The sequence below is a fragment of the Barbus barbus genome (assembly GCF_936440315.1).
Source record: "Barbus barbus genome assembly, chromosome: 12".
In the NCBI taxonomy this organism is placed as follows: Eukaryota; Metazoa; Chordata; class Actinopteri; order Cypriniformes; family Cyprinidae; genus Barbus; species Barbus barbus.
Window position 1 is genome coordinate 28,213,753 of NC_136740.1, and position 20,681 is coordinate 28,234,433.

Sequence of the window (20,681 nt, forward strand, 5' to 3'; positions counted from 1 at the left end):
CTTCAGGCGGGTGTCCAGGTCATGAAGGTCATCAGTGCATTTACCCGTATTTTGACTGTATCAGCACATGGCAAGAGCTTCATATTGCTTCCACTGTGAAAAATGAGACTTGGATACATAAACAGGAAAAAAAAAAATTAGGGAGAAATGCAAGACTCCTCAGAATAGATAAACAAATAACCAAATAAATCTAGAGGACATTGGGGTGAGGGCAGGCAACCCCATAGAGGTCAGTACAGGAACAGATAAATCTCAGTTAAAGACGCCATGCTTCACAACGTCTAACCTCTTAATCAAGTCTAATCGGACAGAGGAAAGAGCACACTGTCCGAATAAACCACAATATGAAGCACAAATGTAAAGGCACTCATCCAAAATGTAAATCTGTCCTTATATTATAAACCAGTGTTTTTATAGACAATACTGTCATTATATATATATATATAGATATATATATATACATATATATATATAAAGCTATGTTATATATGGCTTTATTATATTTATTGATGGTTGATCATTAAGTTTAAATAGAAATAATTTAACACTTTGTTCTGAGCTGATGCCTTTTGTGCTTTTTTTAGAATGTATGTGTATAGTGTGTGTGTGTGTGTGTGTGTGTGTGTGTGTGTGTGAAACCATCATATTAGCTTGAGATTCAAATAATTTCATTTTAAGATTTTGGCTGAGCATTTCTACATTTTTGGCTGCAATAGTTCTGTTTAACCCTTTGATGCACACGCTATGAAAACCCCTTCTAATGCACAACATGGATCTAAAATGACCCGTATTCATTTCCTATGTTATTTAATGCTTCGCTGAGCTTTTTTCTTTCTTTCTTTTGAAATCAGTTTATTTCAGCATTTAATATTCCCTTATCTATAAATTCCATGATCCATGAATATTCAGAATATCTTTTTACAATGACCACAAATTAATATTTAGTTTTTTTCCCCCTAGGTTTTGTCTTACTACATCAAGTTTACACACATGGGTCAAAAATGACCCATCTATGCAAGTATGAAAAAACTAAAGAATAAAGACATTTTGTTAAAATAATTAGCAATTATGTAGACCAACACCAATAGCACTGATTTATGACAAAAAATAAAATGATAAATATGGATGAAATATGTAGATACAAGGTTTCTGCCTGACAGTAATGATATATACTTGTATATAATATGTTATTTTAACCATTATTTTGTTAACCTAGCTAAAATAGAATATGTCAACAACAGGCATGTAGTATTGGACATGTTTCTCTGTCTCACTAGTAATAGATTTCAAGGTCAAGGTAACATTAGCCTAACATTATAATATTATGTACAGTTATCTTCCACAGTATATCAAATATTTTCTGTGGTAATAAATTATAAAATAAGACTAAATGCATCAATTATACAAACGCAGCCATGTTGAGTTGTGAAATGTGGGGCAGGTGAATAGTTTTCTGCAGTAAATATGTTCCTACTTGCACAAAAATAGCCAATAATCAAAGGTTTCTATATGGGTCATTTTTGACCCATGTGTGTAAAATTGATGTAGAAATACAAAAACTGTGTTTTTTATAAAGCGAAGAAAGGAAAAATAAACATAATAATTTGTGGAAATCTAAAACAAGATATTTAATAAATACCTGGAATAATAAATGATAAAATGCATTTATTTGAAAGAGTCAGCAAATAAACACTCAGTCATGACAAAAATAACATAGGAAATGAATACAGGTCATTTTAGACCCATGTTGTGCATAAGATGGGTAGTGACACAAAAATGATTTTTATTCAAGAAAGAAAAAAGTAAAATAAGAATGTGTGATGATCAAAAACAAGTTAATTGAGGAATTCCTGGAATTCTGAAAGATTAAATAATTTTTTTGCAAAGATATAGAAAAAATTTACTCAGTCGGGTCACTTTAGACCATGTAGTGCATCAAAGGGTTAAAAATGTTCAAAACTATTTTTTCTTTATTCTGAGCTTTTAATTGATCTGAGAATAGGTGAAAAAATGAAAACTGATCATTCAGTACTCCTAACTTTAACTTTGTCCTTTCCTGGGCATTCAGAAAGCGGATGTTCTAGGCCATATTTTGCTTCACACTCAGGTTACCTAAGTGATTGTTTACAGGTACATTTTTGGACTGGCTTGTCTTTCACGTCAGAAACGGGGCATTGAATCATGGGTCACAAACTGTCAAAGCTTCCATAAATTAACCTGCAAATTGGTGGCCTTTGCATTTCCTAGGCCATGCTATGTGGTCATGTTTACTCCCTGACCTCAATCTGGGAGTCACTGTGCCAGTTGCTGCAGTCATCAGTCACCTTATACTAGGCATGAGCTCCCTGTGCATTTATCATGACAGTCAATCAGAGCCAGAGATGCATCTGATGTATGGATGTTTGTACTGGACTGGTGATGATCACACAATTTGATATAGCTCCACCTTTCAAGCATTGCAGATTCAGTAATGCTTAAATAGATTTTTTCATTATTTACTTGCCCACATGTTGTTCCAAGCCTGTATGTTGTTTTTATTCACATTCAGATTCAAGTTCTGATGACGGATCACATTGTTTGTAACCCTTGGTCTCTTTCCTATTTCATGACCACAGAAGACACAAGTTGACCAGCGCACAAGTTGTATGGACTACATTTATGTTTTTTTTTTTTTGTCTTTTTAAGCTTGACAGGATATAAACTGTCCTTATATGGAAAAGAGCTGTTTGATAATCCTTCAAAAATCCACCTTTTGTGTTTCACGGAAAAAATAACAGCATACGGGTTTGGAACAACATGAGGGTGAGTAAATAATGAGCGATTTTTCAAGTGAACCACTAATTTAAGGATATTAAAAAGCTACATTCATTTCATTTGGACATTTTAAATGCCATCACTGTATAGAATTACACATAATCACCAAATAACGCCCTTTGTCACTATGCCACAGAATGATCTAATAGCCAGTCAAAAGGCTAATTGGAGGACAGGTAGGGTTACATGTGACAACAATTAAGCTAAGCTAAAGGCCAACTTTATGGCCTCTAGCACTAGAAGTGCCGTGCTAAACAGGGACAACAATAACATCAAGTTCTTTTCTTTGCATGCTGCCTAATTGGGGACCATATGTTTTGTGAGTATGTAAATAATTTATTTTCTTTCATTTCCATTTATTTACTATATGCTTCACATTTAAACATGTTTTAACTCATTGTAAATAATGCTGGCAGTGTTATGATTGTTTTATTGCTGTTGTTTTGCTAAGGCATCAACACAAAGATGAGTGTTTACTTAGTATGTAACGTTGGACAGAGAGGGAGGCATAACTGTTTAAACTGGTGCTGCACTTACTCACTGAGGGAAATTCCCCACTGAGACGGAGATGGGAAATATTAATGCATCTCTATGGAACTGAGGTGCTCTTAAACTGTTTTAAAAGAAATATAAAAAAAAAATCTCTTTTAACAAAACTATCACATTTAGAGTTTGTTGCATAATGATTACTTTTGACATATGAGTTAATTTTCTTATCCTAATTTATTTTCCATTTTCACAGTAATTTGTGTTTATTGCAAACATTTTTTTAATGTAACAAATGTAGTTTCATAAAATTTCCATGATATTGGAAACAAAGTGTTTTTCTCTGTCTGAAATCAGTTGGAGACGTTACAAAAAAACGAGCAAGGCTTAAAAAGGTTGTATTTTGGCAAATGCAGCATTTTCTTTACGCTGTCAAAATTTAGGTAAACAAATTACTTTTGTACTACATGAATATACACAATCAAATTAATTTTTAACGCAATCCCCAATAAATTCTTATTAAAGTAACTTTGTATGATTTAGAACAGATGCCAATTTTAATTTGCATATAAACAAGATTTTAAATAGTTGTGACATCAGTTAGTTAGTTCAATGCATTTAACTTCTATGCTTCTTCACAGCTTTTAGGTGAAATGGTAAACCCAGTGCATGTCACTGTAATTTACACTGTGGCCTTTGTGCATTAACAGCTTCCCAATATGCTCAATACAGACTAAACTAACAGAAGTGAAGACTCCTACGAGGAGCCTTTGTCAAATGGTGTAAACTCTAACACCTCCACAACGCACTAATAAACACAAGCATGCAGATTCCTTCATTTTCTTTTTCTCTCATTATAATTAAGTAGAAGTCAACACGTTTAGTTTTGTTTGTTTATTTATTTCTGAAATAATTAAGTGTACAAAACAAACATGTTTATATATTGGATTTTATGATAAAATTGAATGCAAACATTTTGAAATTATTACTGAAATGCATCATAAATGTATTTTGAGAATGAATCGATCTGATGAGAAAATTTTTAATGTGCAGTAGTTTTTTAAAATAAAAACAGTGCATAGTATTGAATCATTTATTCTAGAACAGAACGTTATGAAATAAAGTGTTAACAGATCAAAACAGAATAATTCACATTTGCCACTTATAGGCTACTCTGTTAATGATAATAAAAAATAATCAGTGTTCATGTCTCTTCTCAAGATCTCTTGAGATTCTCTCTGCTTGAGATTGTGAAACAATTCACATTAATTGTGCAAGAGCAATTGGACAAAGACTTTTTTTCTATCACCTCCACTGACCAGTTGAGAAGCTCATCGTATCCAAGCCCCGCCCCTTGTGAAGGCGTCATATCCTAATATGGTCAGTATGTCCTTATATGCACGGTGGTGGGCGGAGCTCCGGGAACCACGGCTGTTTAGTGTCACTTTCACCGATTTCTTAACTACGGTTCTCGGAGATGGATCAGACATCTGGAGAGTGAAACACGCCGAATCTCCTCTTGTCAAGTTTTGAGGGATTATTTAGCAACTTTCCAGGTACAAAGAACTGTCATACGTGAAGAATCGTTAGCGTTTATTCATTTTTATTTTATTTACATGTTTTTTCCGCAATAATATTTCGCGTGCGCTCTTGTTTGGACGAAGATTGCTCTTTGGTATCGTATCAGTGTATGATGATTGGAAAGCGCGCTTTTCTTTTAAATACCTAATAATACATATAACGCAAAAGTGGGATTTCGAGAAGCTCGTGAAGTTTCGCACGGATGGTCTTCTCCTGTTCGCTCGGACATTATCGCGCATGATTGACAGTATATTCGGAGCTTCTGAAACTCCAAGATGAACATGCATTTGGGATTTCTCTCACAATAATTATGCCACCTTCTTGTTTACTTTGTAAATATTCCAAGACCTCCTCTGAGTAGAGAAGTAAAGTTTCGCTCTATCAAGTTTTTGTCGTAGGAAGAGGTCATCTTCTCAGATCGTTTGAACTCTCCTCCCCGCTGGAAACGAGTCGCATTGTATCGGTCGTTGCCACAGAAAGTGTTGCGGGATAGCATGGCAATGGTAGTAAATCAGTGGCAAGAGAACATTTCGGCGGATCCCGGCTCCCAGCTGCAAATGTGCAGTCAGGAGCCCGGCGGGACACCGGGAACTCCCTCAGGTTCAACCCCGGGCAACGACGCGCTCTCCGGGGACAAAATCCCCAATGTGGACTGCATGGTGTGCGGGGACAAGTCCAGCGGCAAACACTACGGCCAGTTTACCTGCGAGGGCTGCAAGAGCTTCTTCAAGCGCTCGGTCAGACGGAACCTGAGTTACACCTGCCGGGGGAACCGCGACTGTCCCATCGACCAGCACCATCGGAACCAGTGCCAGTACTGCCGGCTGAAGAAGTGCTTGAAGGTCGGAATGAGGAGAGAGGGTAAGACCTGACAGCGCTTAACTGCTGCATGCAATTGAAAAATATAGCTTTGAAGAACCTGTAGTAGGATAAACCTGAACAGAAATACAAAATGATTAAAAAATATAGATGAAGCTTGGAAACACTATTAAAAAAAAAAAAAAAAAACCCAAAACAAACAAACCACAATGTTCTTGATTTGTTTGGCTATATGGATCTTTGAAGATTTTAAATATATATATATATATATTGTTGTGATATTTGGATCATTAGTTCGTTCTCTAAAGTACCAGCAGATGAGTTGGAAAAAAAACCCATCACTATGGAATTTTGGTTCTAAATGGAACTTTTATTGTAACCATATTTTCCACAAAAAGTTTAGTTGCTACAGTGTAAAATAATATAGACTACAAATCAATAAGGGATCTCTTTCAAACAGAATACTAGACATATCTTGATGTCTAAGGTGACAGATCTAAAGTTTTCAACTATAGAACCATAAAGAGGTTTGAGGGCAAAGTTCCTCAAAGAACTGTTTATTCTATTGTTCTTTGTAATCTATGTAGCTTTAGGGGTGCTTTTGAGAACCCAGAACCATGTGTTAATGAGAAGAACCTACAATCGAAAACTTTTGCTCAAACAACTCTCTTCATCTCTAAAGAACCAAACGTCAACAACAAAAACAAAAAGTTCTTCATAAGAATGATAAACATAACCATTAATGAATGTTTGTTTTATGATGAAAAGATTTTTTTCCTTCAGCCTCTGTTTAAATGCTCATTGCAACAGCAATTTATTTTAACAATGCACCTATTTAATCATTATTTTGTATATAATAATATAATGTGGAATTTGACTAATCTCAGCTATTTGCTTTTTAATTGTCCAAATATCACTCAACAGCTTTTTTTTTTTTACAAATGAAACAAGAAATCCCCTTCTTTGCAGATTAACATGAGACTTCTGGAGTTTAAATTCTAATTTGTGGCATAAACATTTTGCAAAGTCGTCCTCAAAAATGGTCCATTTCAAAAGAAGTTTCAATTATTAGGCTTCTTTTTTTAATTCTGTGGTGGTGGATTTGTTGTCCTCTGCAGTTAATAGTGAAAGCCCTGCCAAGTTCCTCATTCAATTGGGTTACTGCAGGGAAAATTCATTTAGTCAGGTTTTTAAACTGAAAGAACCCAAGAAAACCTCTTCATTCTCTAGTCTGTTGACCTTTGATGGGCTTCATGTTAGAAGATGACAAATATAGGTCCATAATATTCTATAGCCACTTTTATACTTGGCATTCCTTAGTGGCCTGTTGAATTAGAAAATATCAACATCTAGTTTTCCAATGGATAGTGGAGACCGGGGCTAGTTGTCACAAAGGAATGAAAGTCCAAAGAATTACAAGTCCAGTTATTCAAAAAAACATTTTTTATAGAATTTATTAATTCTTTTTTGTATGACTTGTTTTGTCTCTCATAATTGATTTAGTGTTTACATTTTTAAAGAAAAGCCTATGGCAGGCGGTTCCATTGCGACTTATTTGAATGCATTTATTTGAAACTAAAATGTAAAAGCATTGAAATCATGTGGAATGACGGCCTTTATGTTTTACACTTTTATTTGAATTTGTGAAAACATCAGATGCCTCAACAGTTTAGTTAAAACAAGACATTGGTTTGCTTTACCTGTTTGCATGCATTCATTTAAATCAATAATATGCTTTTTTTTTTTCCTTCACTCAGGTTGTTTTGCATTTGTTCAGATAAAATAGATATAGACAGGAACACATGCAGCCTCGTTTCTTCTTTTCATTCATAAATGATGTCGTCTCTGAATTATGCAATTCAGTCACTTGCAAAGAGAAGCACAGATAATCTGCAGTCATAACACAGTTTGAACCAAACAAACAAAACACTTGGCTCATATACTGTGGACCTTGTGGATGAGGTTTATGTTTAGTATTCACATTTACATATATACATATTAACGATAGTGAACAGAGTCTTGTAGCACTTATAAAGATTCATTCCGAGGTTCAAATTGAGACAGTCTTTGATAAGTACATAGATAAATTAATAAACAACATAAATATCATGATATATTCATAGAATGTGATACAGTTTCTGCTTGAGTGTCGTGTCTGGGCTCCTCAACACTGTATATTTTACATAAAATATCCAAGGGCTTCTTCTGGCAGTGCATGCATGGATTCATATGAGTGCAAAATAAATCAGATTCTGTGCACCTGGTTATTACAGGTTGATTGATTCATTTAATGCTCGAGTGTTATATAGATGAATGGATTTGGCTTTAAGATATTCTAAGAAATCTTCCTGCACTACCTGATTAAAGGAAGATGGAAATATTAATGTATAGAGAATTGGTAGTTAACAGATAGTCCCCCGGCTTAAGCCTAGTCCTAGACTAAAATGTAAATCTGAGCTGTTTCAAATGAAAGAAACTTGCACTGACTGATCTTAAAATATATCAGTGCCTTTGTTTTGTCTCAAGATGCACACCAGTAATGGTTTTTCTAAGGCATGTTTATAAAAATGACTTAAATGCCTTATTTGAACTATGGCCTAATCCTGGTTTAGACTAAGCCCTGTCTGTGAAACCGGGCCATTAAGTATTAAGAATAAAGTTGGGTTTTGAGGCGATGCAAGGATGAAGGAAGAATTGCAACAGCAGTGAGATGCTTATATATCCTTTGATTGACAGGATTAGTTGAATGTTTGTGAATGTATGTTTAGAATCAGATATCAGACAGATAATGCCTTTGATAGATCAAACTCTTGAACTTTTGCATGGCTTGCTTGTTACGGATGAGGTCAAACGCGTTTGTCTCTAAGGTTCTTTGTTTTCTGCAGTGCTCAGAAATCCCACTCTCTCCTCCTACGAGTTCCTCACGTGTGCTTGGTAATGAATGAGGCAGAATCACGCTGCCGGTTACACGGATGCATGTATACGCATTTACTTTTTAGTGCAGATTTCAGACAGAATAGATCATGTGACCTTCTCGATTAAAAATAGATGGTTTTACAGCCATCTAATTTACATGTACAAACTATTATAATAACAACAATTAATTATGCATAATTACATGCAAGTAACCCTAAGCCAAACCCAAATCCTAACCCTAACCAGATGGAAAGTACCGGTAAGTACCCAGACAGCAACATAGTTTTGGCCCAGATCCAGCCCACATCTGGCCCGTGTGAAATCCATGCGGGCCAGAGGTGGGCCTAATCTGGGACGACACTGCTTGCTGTCTGGGTAATTAATTTATATTACTCAGTACTTAAATGTATAATTACACTGTAATAAGAACACCTTAAAATAAAAGGTAACCAAAAATCATTTTAGGTTCTCCAAAGAACCTTTCAGTGAACATTTAGCCTATTTTTGTAGTGAAGAACATTTTAATAATCTAAACTAAGGAATCTTTTGCCACTATAAAGGTTCCTATTAAAGCTTCTATGGATGTTACAGATTCTTCATGGAACCATCAACGCCAATAAAGAATCTTTTTAAGAGTGTAAATGTAAGTAATAGCAGATTGATCTGAAGGATTCAGCTAGCGCGTTCATGTCTTAGACTCACAGAGATGATCGTCCTCCTAGCGCCCCTCTTCTTCGATTGCTCTACCTGTTTTTACACCTTACGGCTGCTCTTGACATGACTGACATTCCAGCCTGACAAAGGGCACCTCTGATTGAAAGAAAGCAGTGTGATTGCCGTGTCAGTTCCACAGGCTTCTGCAAGTACGTGCATCTGCTGGAATGTTCCAATGCACAAGGTCTTGACCTTTGTCAGAACTAGAAAACGACCAGTGTGGACTGGATGAAGTCTGACATTCACATGCAGAAGTGCTGGCATACAAAATCTCATAGAATGAGGAATTTATATAGAAACCAGAATAAATAAAGAGATTTGGGGGTGGAAACTTTTGGCTTGGGCCAGTAAGCAGCAGTAAAGTAAATTACTTGAAATAAAATCAAATGTTAGTATTCAATTAAAAAAAAACAATATTAAACATTTTATTTCAGCTAGTTGCCTAAGGAAACATTTCTAAATTTTCATTTAGTTTAAATTGTACTAATAAAAAACTAATAAAAATGTTTTAAATATGGGTTGAGGTTAAATATAACTAACTAACTAAAAAAAAAAAAAAAAAAAAAATTAAAACAAATTCAAAGTAATAATAACAACAAATAATACTTCAATAATAATGTTAATAATAATATATAATACATCTACACTATTTATTGTATAGTAATATGTTGTAATATGTTGTATCCTAATACATACATATCTCAGTTATGCTAAAATAACACTTGTAATCCAAGCAGATTCCAAGATTTCATGCAGAATGGCCCAGGATGTGAAAATGTCACATTAGGACTACATGTTGGCAGCATGTGTGCAGATGCAGTAAACAGCACATGTCCACCACGTGCTGCTTCTGCCGAGCGTCTCTGGAAACATCCTGAAACCGACTTCATCCCATGACCTATAAGTCAGTCTCTTCCCATGTGCAGGGTGAAATATAGGTCAATGGAAAGTAAACATTAATAATAGACAGGATCATAGCAAAGTCCAAATGTGACAGCTCTCTATGGGTTTTGGGTAAATATCACTCTGCCACCTGGTCGATTGGCTAATCCTGCTGTTCAACCTGTTTAAACAGGTGACCTCTGGCAGAGGTGACTCTTCCTTCTGATTTACTGTGTAACATAAAGCCTTATGATTCTTCAAACACAGGTGTGTTCAAAAGTCTGAGACTCCTAGATATTTTATACTTTGAAGGGATTTTGAAGTTTTAGAAATCTGAAAAACTTTGAAAAAAAAGAAAGAAAAAAAAACTGGTGTGAAGCATTTTTCACAATATTGAACTAAAAAAACAGGGGCATAACAATTATTAAGACATTGCTTTTACTTTATGCTGATAATCATGTATAGTTATTGTTAACTGAAACTATAAAAATTGATTGAAATAAATCCTGAAATAAAAATAAATATTAGATGAAAAACAAATTTACAAAACTAATATTAGAAATATAAATATTGTCATAGCAAGTTGAAGTACTAAAATTACTAAAACTAAAAAATTAAATAAATTGAAGCCAAATATAACTATTAAAAATACCAAAAAAACATGAAAACTGAAAATAAAAAATAAATACTATTTCAAAACATCAATCAATACTGTATAAATAATACTAAAATAACACTGCTGGTGGAAAAAGAAAAATGATAAACCAAAAATGGTAAAATGCATTTCTACAATTGGTTTCACTGTTCATAAGCTAAGTTCATGTTATGTGAAAGCATGCACTTCTATTTTACTTGTTTAAGTGTGAATTGCTCCTAATTCAAAATAATTCAGTCAGTAAGGTTTAATGAATTTGTGCTTCTGAGTGATTAAATGTTTGTGCAGAAATGTGGTTGAACACCCAATGTCACACGTTTATGCTCAGCAAATATTGTGCACTTGTCCCCACCCTTTATGTCTTATGGTATGCCAGACCTCCATCACAACCAGTTTCAGAAGAGAACGACAAACAGTGAAAACAAACGAGGAACAGGAAAGTCCAGCTACCGTAACTTTTGCCCTCTGAGTGTGAGTCAAGTGATCATCCTCTGACACACGTGAAGCACGTTCACTTATTGATTTATCAGAGCCTCATAAGAATGCAGTTCAACTTCGGCTCTGAAGAAATGTATGCTGTTAGAGTGCTTGAGTTTGCTAATTTTTTGCAGTTTTCCATCCTGATTTTCTGGTTTGCTTCATGCAGAGAGCAATAATGTGAAAAAAGGTCCAGAAAGAAAAAACAGCATAGACTTTACATTATTACAAAAAAAAAATCAGTTTCAAATAAATGCTGTTCTTCTGAAATGTTTCCACAAAAAAATAAAATAAAAATAGCAGCACAACATTGATAATAACAAGAGATGTTTCTTGAGTAGCTAATCAGCATATTAGAATGATTTCCGAAGGATCACTGAAGACTGGAGTAATGATGCTGAAAATACAGCTTTGCATCACAAGGAAAAATATATATTTTAAAATATGTTAATATAGAAAACAGTTATTGTAAATCATAAAAGGGGAAGTCGTGGCCTAATGGTTAGAGAGTCAGACTCGTAATCCAAAGGTTGCGGGTTCAAGTCTCGGGCCGGCAGGGATTGTAGGTGGGGGGAGTGAATCGTAGGTGAATTGTAGGTGGGGGGAAGCGCTCTCTCCACCCTCAATACCACGACTGAGGTACCCTTGAGGAAGGCACTGAGCACCCAACTGCTCCCCGGGCGCCGCAGCATAAATGGCTGCCCATTGCTCCGTGTGTGTGTGTGTGTGTGTGTTCTCTGCTGTGTGTGTGCACGTTGGATGGGTTAAATGCAGAGCAAGAATTCCGAGTATGGGTCACCATACATGGCAGTACTTCACTTCACTTATTGTAGGCTATACAGATACATTTATAATAATATTTCACAATATTCCTGTTTTTATGTATTTTTATCAAATAAATGCAGCCTTGATGAGCAGAAGAGACTTCTTTCAATCAATGAACTGACTCCAAACTTTTGACTGGTAGTGTATTTAAAAAAAAATAACTACTATTGTTTGTTCACAAATTACATTTATAAAATATTTTTCACTCGTTAACTGTATAAAACAAAGAATAGGAAAAGCTTCAGTTGTAAATTATACACATTGCTGAAGCATTCATTATGTAGCAGTTTCCAAAACAAAAATGTCTGAATCCTTACCATTCTGTTTCTCCCTTCCTAAAGGAAACTATGATTGTATTTCATATCATAATGAGAGGCTTGTGGACTTGTTCCTTCCTTTTAATCTTCATTGTGAGTACTGATCTTGTGTGATTTCCTAGCAAGAGTTTACTGAGTGGCTGTATTGTTGGTCATTGTGTTTCTACCACTGTCCTAACCTGATTAGTGGGCTGATGCTGACAATCTCAAATATCGGTCAATTAATCGGCCTGGATCTGCCTACATCTGTACTTTCTGAGTATCGTGTTCCTTGTTTAGTCATTCTTTCAACCTTAACTCCCCCTTACCATTCATCTGATTCAGGGTTTGCATGTGCCGTTGGATAAATATGTTTAATTCAAATTATTAAAATAAAACAATAATGATACTTTCAGCTTCTGGTCTGTCATTTATGAGGAACAAGTGAGATGAGAGTTGACACTTCCACGAAACTCTATTATGTCTGTGAAACCTCTGAGCAATAACATTTTCCTCTGGGTTTTTGTCACTCTCTCTTACACACACAGTCTCTTTTTCATTCTGTGCTCATTTCATGCTCCCTCTGGTTTATAGTAAATGGAGATATTGGCCAGACAGCAGGATAGTTAAACAGGTGTTTCCCAAATGGGCACTGAGCTGCATCGTTACAGGAATGGCCTCTGTTTTGCCCTTCGCCTCTGGCTGAACCATTTGTTTGAAGAAGTGTGAAAAACACCATTTCGCCCATAGTGTTACCCATTGATGGACGGCAGAGGGGTCGGCATCTCTCTGATGGGTTTCACAAATGCTATGACTGCAGTTGCTTAGACATTAAAAAGCAGAAGGGCACTTGATCTATTTTGGCGGATGGATTTGTATGTTTTTGCAAGAAAACACATCAATATCCTCTTCTAATGGTTCTTTGCTTTTTATTTTCTCCTCCTCAGCTGTGCAAAGGGGTCGAATGTCCAACTCGCAGTCCAGTCCAGGACAGTACCTGAGCAACGGGAGTGACCCATACAACGGGCAGCCGTATCTCTCAGGCTTCATCTCTCTGCTCCTACGGGCTGAGCCGTACCCCACGTCCCGCTATGGAGCCCAGTGCATGCAGTCCAACAACCTAATGGGCATTGAGAATATCTGTGAATTGGCCGCCCGTTTGCTCTTCAGCGCTGTGGAGTGGGCGAAGAACATCCCTTTCTTTCCTGACTTGCAGCTCATGGACCAGGTAAATCAAGTTCATTTTTAATTAATACATGAATAAATGCATTTTATTTTATAAACTGGTAAATCAAGTTCATTTTTACTTATATATATATATACACACAGTGGTGTGAAAAAGTGTTGGCCCCCTTCCTGTTTGTCACACTTTAATGTTTCAGATCATCAAACAAATTTAAATATTAATCAAAGATAACACAAGTAAACACAACATGCAGTTTTTAAATGAAGGGTTTTTTATGGAGGGAGAACAAAATACAAACACGCATGGCCCTGTGTGAAAAAGTGTTTTTAAAACATAACTGTGGTTTATCACACCTGAGTTCAGTTTCTCTAGCCACACCCAGGCCTGATTACTGCCACACCTGTTCGCAATCAAGAAATAATGGACCTGAAAAATAGGACCTGCCTGACAAAGTGAAGTAGACCAAAATATCATCAAAAGCTACACATCATGTTGAGATCCAAAGAAATTCAGGAACAAATGAGAAAGTAAGTAATTGAGATCTATCAGTCTGGAAAAGGTTATAAAGCCATTTCTAAAGCTTTGGGACTCCAGCGAACCACAGTGAGAGCCATTATCCACAAATGGCGAAAAACATGGAACAGTGGTGAACCTTACCAGGAGTGGCCGGCCGACCAAAATTACCCCAAGAGCGCAGCGATGACTCATCCAAGAGGTCACAAAAGAGCCCACAACAACATCTAAAGAACTGCAGGCCTCACTTGCCTCAGTTAAGGTCAGTGTTCATGACTCCACCATAAGAAAGAGACTGGGCAAAAATGGCCTGCATGGCAGAGTTCCAAGACGAAAACTGCTGCTGAGCAAAAAGAACATAAAGGCTCGTCTCAGTTTTGCCAGAAAACATCTTGATGATCCCCAAGACTTTTGGGAAAATACTCTGTGGACTGACGAGACAAAAGTTGAACTTTTTGGAAGGTGTGTGTCCCATTACATCTGGCTTAAAAGTAACACAGCATTTCAGAAAAAGAACATCATACCAACAGTAAAATATGGTGGTGGTAGTGTGATGGTCTGGGGCTGTTTTGCTGCTTCAGGACCTGGAAGACTTGCTGTGATAAATGGAACCATGAATTCAGCTGTCTACCAAAAAATCCTGAAGGACAATGTCCGGCCATCTGTTTGTGACCTCAAGCTGAAGCGAACTTGGGTTCTGCAGCAGGACAATGATCCAAAACACACCAGCAAATCCACCTCTGAATGGCTGAAGAAAAACAAAATGAAGACTTTGGAGTGGCCTAGTCAAAGTCCTGACCTGAATCCTATTGAGATGCTGTGGCATGACCTTAAAAAGGCGGTTCATGCTCGAAAACCCTCCAATGTGGCTGAAATACAACAATTCTGCCAAGATGAGATGAGCCAAAATTCCTCCACAGCGCTGTAACAGACTCATTGCAAGTTATCGCAAACGCTTGATTGCAGTTGTTGCTGCTAAGGGTGGCCCAACCAGTTATTAGGTTTAGGGGGCAAGCCCTTTTTGACACAGGGCCATGTGGGTTTGTATTTTGTTTTCCCTTCATAATAAAAAACTTCATTCAAAAACTACATGTTGTGTTTACTTGTGTTATCATTGATTAATATTTAAATTTGTTTGATGATCTGAAATATTAAAGTGTGAAAAACATGCAAAAAAAAAAAAAAAAAAAATCTGGAAGGGGGCCAACACTTTTTCACACCACTGTGTGTATATATATATATATATATATATATATATATATATATATTATTTATTTAGTTTTTTTTAGCTAATATTTAAAAATATTTATTTTATTTATTGAATCGATAACAAAAAGTGGTAAGATAATTTTTTTTCTTTTCTTGGGAGTAGCATGCACTGTCTGGAACATCTATTAAGAAACTAAAAGCAATAAATCATTATTGTGATTTTACAATGGATAAGGGATAATTTCCTGAAACCCACTTGACCAAGTTAAAATGACTGTAATACACAGCCGTGAGTGGTATATTGCTAACAATGACAGCAAAATAATAGAAGACAATGTTTTTTTTTCCATTACATTTTTTCATTAAATTAAATTTATGTAATTTTTCTGCTATATATTTTTTTTAATTCTTTAGGACTTTAAACAAGAAACACGTTTCTATTCACGTTTTATATTTTAAGGTTTATTTTTTCAGTATTTTTCATATTTAAAAACAAATCATCTGTTGTAATATCTCACACGTGTGTGCCTTTTTTGTGTAGGTGGCGCTCTTGCGTATGTCGTGGAGTGAACTGTTCGTTCTAAATGCTGCTCAGTGCTCTATGCCGCTGCATGTAGCGCCCCTGCTGGCCGCTGCTGGTCTACATGCCTCCCCCATGTCAGCTGAAAGAGTGGTGGCCTTCATGGACCACATACGGGTCTTCCAAGAGCAGGTGGAGAAACTGAAAGCCCTTCAGGTAGACACAGCCGAATACTCCTGTTTGAAGTCCATCGTACTCTTCACCTCTGGTAAGAACAACTAACCTAATGGCTACTTGGTTTGATTAGTATTTACTTTATGAGTCCATTTTAGAGAAACATTTTCCACCCCAATAATACCATTTAGAAAACACCTGGACCTGTTTAGGTCTAGTTTGTTACTAAGAAAGCTAAATAAATAGAAAGGGTACCAGATTACATAACGTACGTTACAGTACAAATAATGTGTTACACCCAAAACATTCACGACTGGCAGGATTTCCCGTGCCGCTGCCAAATGCTTTGGTACAGAGCTTCAGACTGAGACATGTCTTGCCCACTGGTTTAGATGATTTCTGATCCCCTGCTCTACCTGTCAGAAAACCTTTTCCAGCCCAGACCTGCACTTTTCCAAATGGATGGCTGAACCCACCGCTCTTGATTCGTTTTTTTTATCACTCAATCATTCACACTTCCATCTATTATTGAAACCAGGCAAGCAGCCCCCCGCCCCACCTCAACTTCCACCAACATGACTGAATTATGCATGCTGAGTTGCAGCAAGAGGGATTTGCTTCAGTCTGGCCGTGACCTACATAACCTCTGTAGCCTTGGGCATCAATGTGATCCATCCTGCAATTCCAGCCAAAGCCCCCCTCCACCCTCTGCCGGGATCCGCCAGCATGAGCTAACAGGGACAGACAAACTCTTGTGGCCCGTAACCTCAGCCCAAACCTCCTATCACCTCACATCACCCGACAGGCCTCTAATGTCGCAGTCGCCCCGATTGGCCGACGCGGTGCGGTGGCAGCTCCCAGCGTGTTCACACTGTGAAACACAAAGAGAGAGGGGGATGCCTTTGCTGTGCAACGCCAGCGCGAGGGGGACTGGCGCAGAAGCACGCAAGGCTTGTCACTGCTGACATTACGCCAGGGACTGACACATCAGTACCCCCCTTACAAAATGCTGCGTACCGTAACTATACATGTCTTTATCTGGACTCATGGGACAGAAGTGGCGGTTGTGTCCCGCTCAGCGGGTATCCTCGCCCTCATAGAAATATGAAGCAATTAATCTTTTGTTATCAGAACTGAAGCTAGAGCAGGATTATGTGTATGCGTACACCAGTGATAAGTAGCGTGACAGAGAGAATGATGATGGGGATCTTGCCTTTAAACCTGCATTTATAAACACTTGATTATTTCAGATGTGTCTTTTCAATAATAACCCACAATCCAGTTTAAACCAGAGTTAATACACTGATAGATGGACGGACGGATGGGCAGACAGACAGATAGATAGATGGTAGTTTGTAGATAGACAGACAAACAGATAGACAGATTGATTGACTGATAGAAAGATGGATAGATGGATTGATAGATGTTCTAGATTGTTCTACAGTATTTCTTAATTTTCCCATCTGTTTTTATTTACTTCTTCAGATGCCATGGGTTTGTCTGATGTGGCCCATGTGGAGAGCATCCAGGAAAAGTCCCAGTGCGCTCTTGAGGAGTACGTGCGGAACCAATACCCCAATCAACCCAACCGATTCGGCCGCCTGTTGTTACGGCTGCCCTCCCTGCGCATCGTTTCTTCTCCTGTTATTGAACAGCTGTTCTTTGTGCGACTGGTAGGCAAAACGCCCATCGAGACCCTGCTGCGGGACATGCTGCTTTCTGGCTCCAGCTACAACTGGCCTTACATGCCCGTCCAGAGAGACCGGCCCATCTCGCTCCATTACAATGAGAACGGGCCCTGATCCGGGCCCTGATCCCACCCCCATAATCTATATCACACCCCTGCCACCATGGGGTCATGGCCGATACAGGGAATCTGTCAGCAAGCCACGCCCCTTTTCTGCCACTTCATCACCTGCTCACTTACCTGAAGCACCAGCTATTTGTTTCCGTCAAGGGGAATGGACCACAGCACTCATATAGACACCAAACTGTTTCCTAGAGGTTTTCTATGAACGAGGACTGAACGAGAACGTCCATTCCTGATTTTGACTAAACCAGAAGCCATTAAAGCTGATGCCAAAACTTTATTAGAACAGCTATTAGATGGACCTCAAAAACCACTTGTATTAACGGGAGAGTCAAGATTCTGTCTGTTTGGTTAGGGGTTTGTATTTCGCCCAAATACAACCGAGAGAAAGGCGTGACTCTTGCAGGACTCATTGGAGAGAAAGGCATTGCCAAAGTAGGACAGGCAACTGAACTCTCTGGAGCATTTTGTGGAACTGATGACTGAGGTGAAATTTCGTTTGTCTTGTTGATTTTTGCGTTTAGGTCTCTGATGAAGTGGGAAGACTTGAAAGAGGCACTTGAAACCAGCCAGATAACCCTCACTTTCCGTGCTTTTTCAGCTGCATCCAAATAATCAGCACATCTAGACAGAATGTTGCCGTGTCAAGCACAACATGCGTCTTGTGAAATACAGGTGTTTATCTCCTGTAGCTTCAAGAAAAACACTAGGTTAAAATAGGGTATTCTGGGACATTTGGGAATGTCGGGAAAGCTCTGATGTGTCCAACCCAACAAAGTCTATGCTAACTGTACCGTATTCTAACTGGGTAGTCATAGGATGAAGTCTTGTTTGATTGTGTAAAGTGTTGAGGTGAGAGTCAAACATGCAAAAATGACCCAGATTACCCTAATTCACCCAACAAACTCAAGACCTCAATGATGCCAATAGTCTGCCTTTGATGACCAGGTATTTTGTGTAGCATACTGTAGGTTTCATCAAGTATTTTTGTTACTTTCTTGCTCGGTTGAATATGTTTAAACCCCATTGTCACATTTTTTAACATGGCACTACAGCTTTTAAGGCAGCATTTGGATATAAAAGCCATTGGACTTTTGAAAGCAGGACCTGTTGTGTTAGTTCACAGAATATTTCTATCAAAATATGTTTTTCTGTATTTTAGGTTTGGAGAAATGAAATAATGAAATAAAAGTCTGTCATTCACAGAATTACTGCTGTTGGCTTTTTTTTTTTGCCATTTTGTTCCTGTTTCTCATTTCATTCTCGTATTATTATGGTTTGGGCCACTCCTTAATAGTTTTTAAGTCTGTTGTGCATAAAAAAATGGATCTGAACCCAAAATGCTGATGTTTCTGGCTGACTGAAGCTGATGTGTCTGGCTGTTTTCCTCAGGTACTTATCTCATGGCAAAAAGTGTTCCAGGGCCCGTATTCACAAAACATTTTATCATACCACTAAGAGTTCTCCTAAATAGCAGTAAATGCTTTTAGCTAAGAGTTTTCTCTTAAAACCTATTCACAAAGCTGCTGATACAAACTTTTACTAAAGAATAGAGAGAAGTCTTAAGCTAAGAGTAAGGGCGGGGTTGACCTCGTTGCTATGGATGATATCAGCATGCTTACAACTATGCACACAGTGATTGGCTGATAGTCAGACATTTATTCATAGAAATATTGTAGAGCGCAATATCATGTTGCCATAATAAAAAAATAAAGGTTTAAAAATAAAAACGTTAATTGCCACATTCAAATAAAGATTTTAAAATGCAGGATAAGTGTCACTAATTAAACAAGTATGTTCAGCTTATTGTCAGCCTCTTACATGTATGCTTCACAAAAACAATTAGCGGATATGCATATAAACAGCCTTTTAATTAGAGTAGAAAAATCTTGGCTGATAGTAATACATGCAAATGTAAACAAACAAACTGGATGCAAGAACAGCTGTTACTTCTTGTCCAACTGTTTAATGAATACAAGGATATAATCAAAAGAAAAATTGAAGTTGGGATAATGTCCAAAACCAAATGTGACACCTTTTTAAAAGGTCATTGTCATCAAATGTTTCTAAAATGTTTATGTTCAGAGGCAGATTGTCGGCAACAGCGATTTTAGGAATAGTTTATGGTTTGGTCTTAGTGACTTAGGAGTCCTCTTCACTACTCCTTACGTTTCACAGATTTAGGAGCTAGTTTTAGCGCTAAAACGCTTTGTGAAATACTCTTTGAGCAAAAATGTAGGAGTCCTAAATTTAGGATTGACGCCCATTATTTTAAAGATTTTCTCTTAAATCGGCGAGTTATGAGCTACTTTTAGCCTTAAGATGTTTTGTGAATACGGGCCCAGGTCAGTGTTCCCAATGCCATGATTAATGGTTAAGGACCATACTGTAAAAAAAAAAAAAAAAAAAAAGTTGAGCCAGCTTAAAATTTTACTCAAAAAAATCTGCTGAAGCTGGTTGCCTTAAAATTTTAAGTTGGCTCAATTTTTTTTTTTACAGTGCATTGTACAAGGATATTTGGTTGTATTTGGATTGGATTTGCACTAAACACGACAATTTAAATCATTTGACTTTATCACATGACTTTTAGTCACCTTAAAAGTAGGGGTGGCACGGTACATGTATTCATACCAAACCGTGACATCTGTGTACTGTGCCACCCCTACTTAAAAGCATTACTTTGTGTTTGTTATTCTTATGAGTGGATTTTTCCAAAATGCTAAAATATTTCCTTAATTGACTTAGTTAATGGAAGTTTCCTCCATTTTAGACAATAGGGCTTAAAGGGATAGTTCCACAAATTA

At 37.2% G+C, this 20,681-nt stretch overlaps 1 protein-coding gene across 1 annotated transcript; it reads left to right on the forward strand.

Moving 5' to 3' along the window:
* The first annotated feature begins 4,773 nt into the window (after window positions 1-4,773).
* On the forward strand, window positions 4,774-19,083 carry LOC306878112 (nuclear receptor subfamily 2 group F member 5). The gene is made up of 4 exons (XM_079430235.1): window positions 4,774-5,742; window positions 13,413-13,693; window positions 15,915-16,161; window positions 17,553-19,083. The coding sequence occupies exons 1-4, from the start codon at window positions 5,376-5,378 to the stop codon at window positions 17,867-17,869; spliced, it is 1,212 nt and encodes a 403-aa protein (XP_079286361.1). The 5' UTR covers window positions 4,774-5,375; the 3' UTR covers window positions 17,870-19,083.
* Window positions 19,084-20,681: the final 1,598 nt, after the last annotated feature.

Excerpts from the sequence above, each read along its gene's own strand:
- LOC306878112 (XM_079430235.1), top strand. The coding sequence starts at position 5,376 with ATGGCAATGGTAGTAAATCAGTGGCAAGAGAACATTTCGGCGGATCCC. Across the intron at positions 13,694-15,914 it reads ACTTGCAGCTCATGGACCAG|GTGGCGCTCTTGCGTATGTC; the intron begins GTAAATCAAGTT and ends TTTTTTGTGTAG. Across the intron at positions 16,162-17,552 it reads CATCGTACTCTTCACCTCTG|ATGCCATGGGTTTGTCTGAT; the intron begins GTAAGAACAACT and ends TTACTTCTTCAG.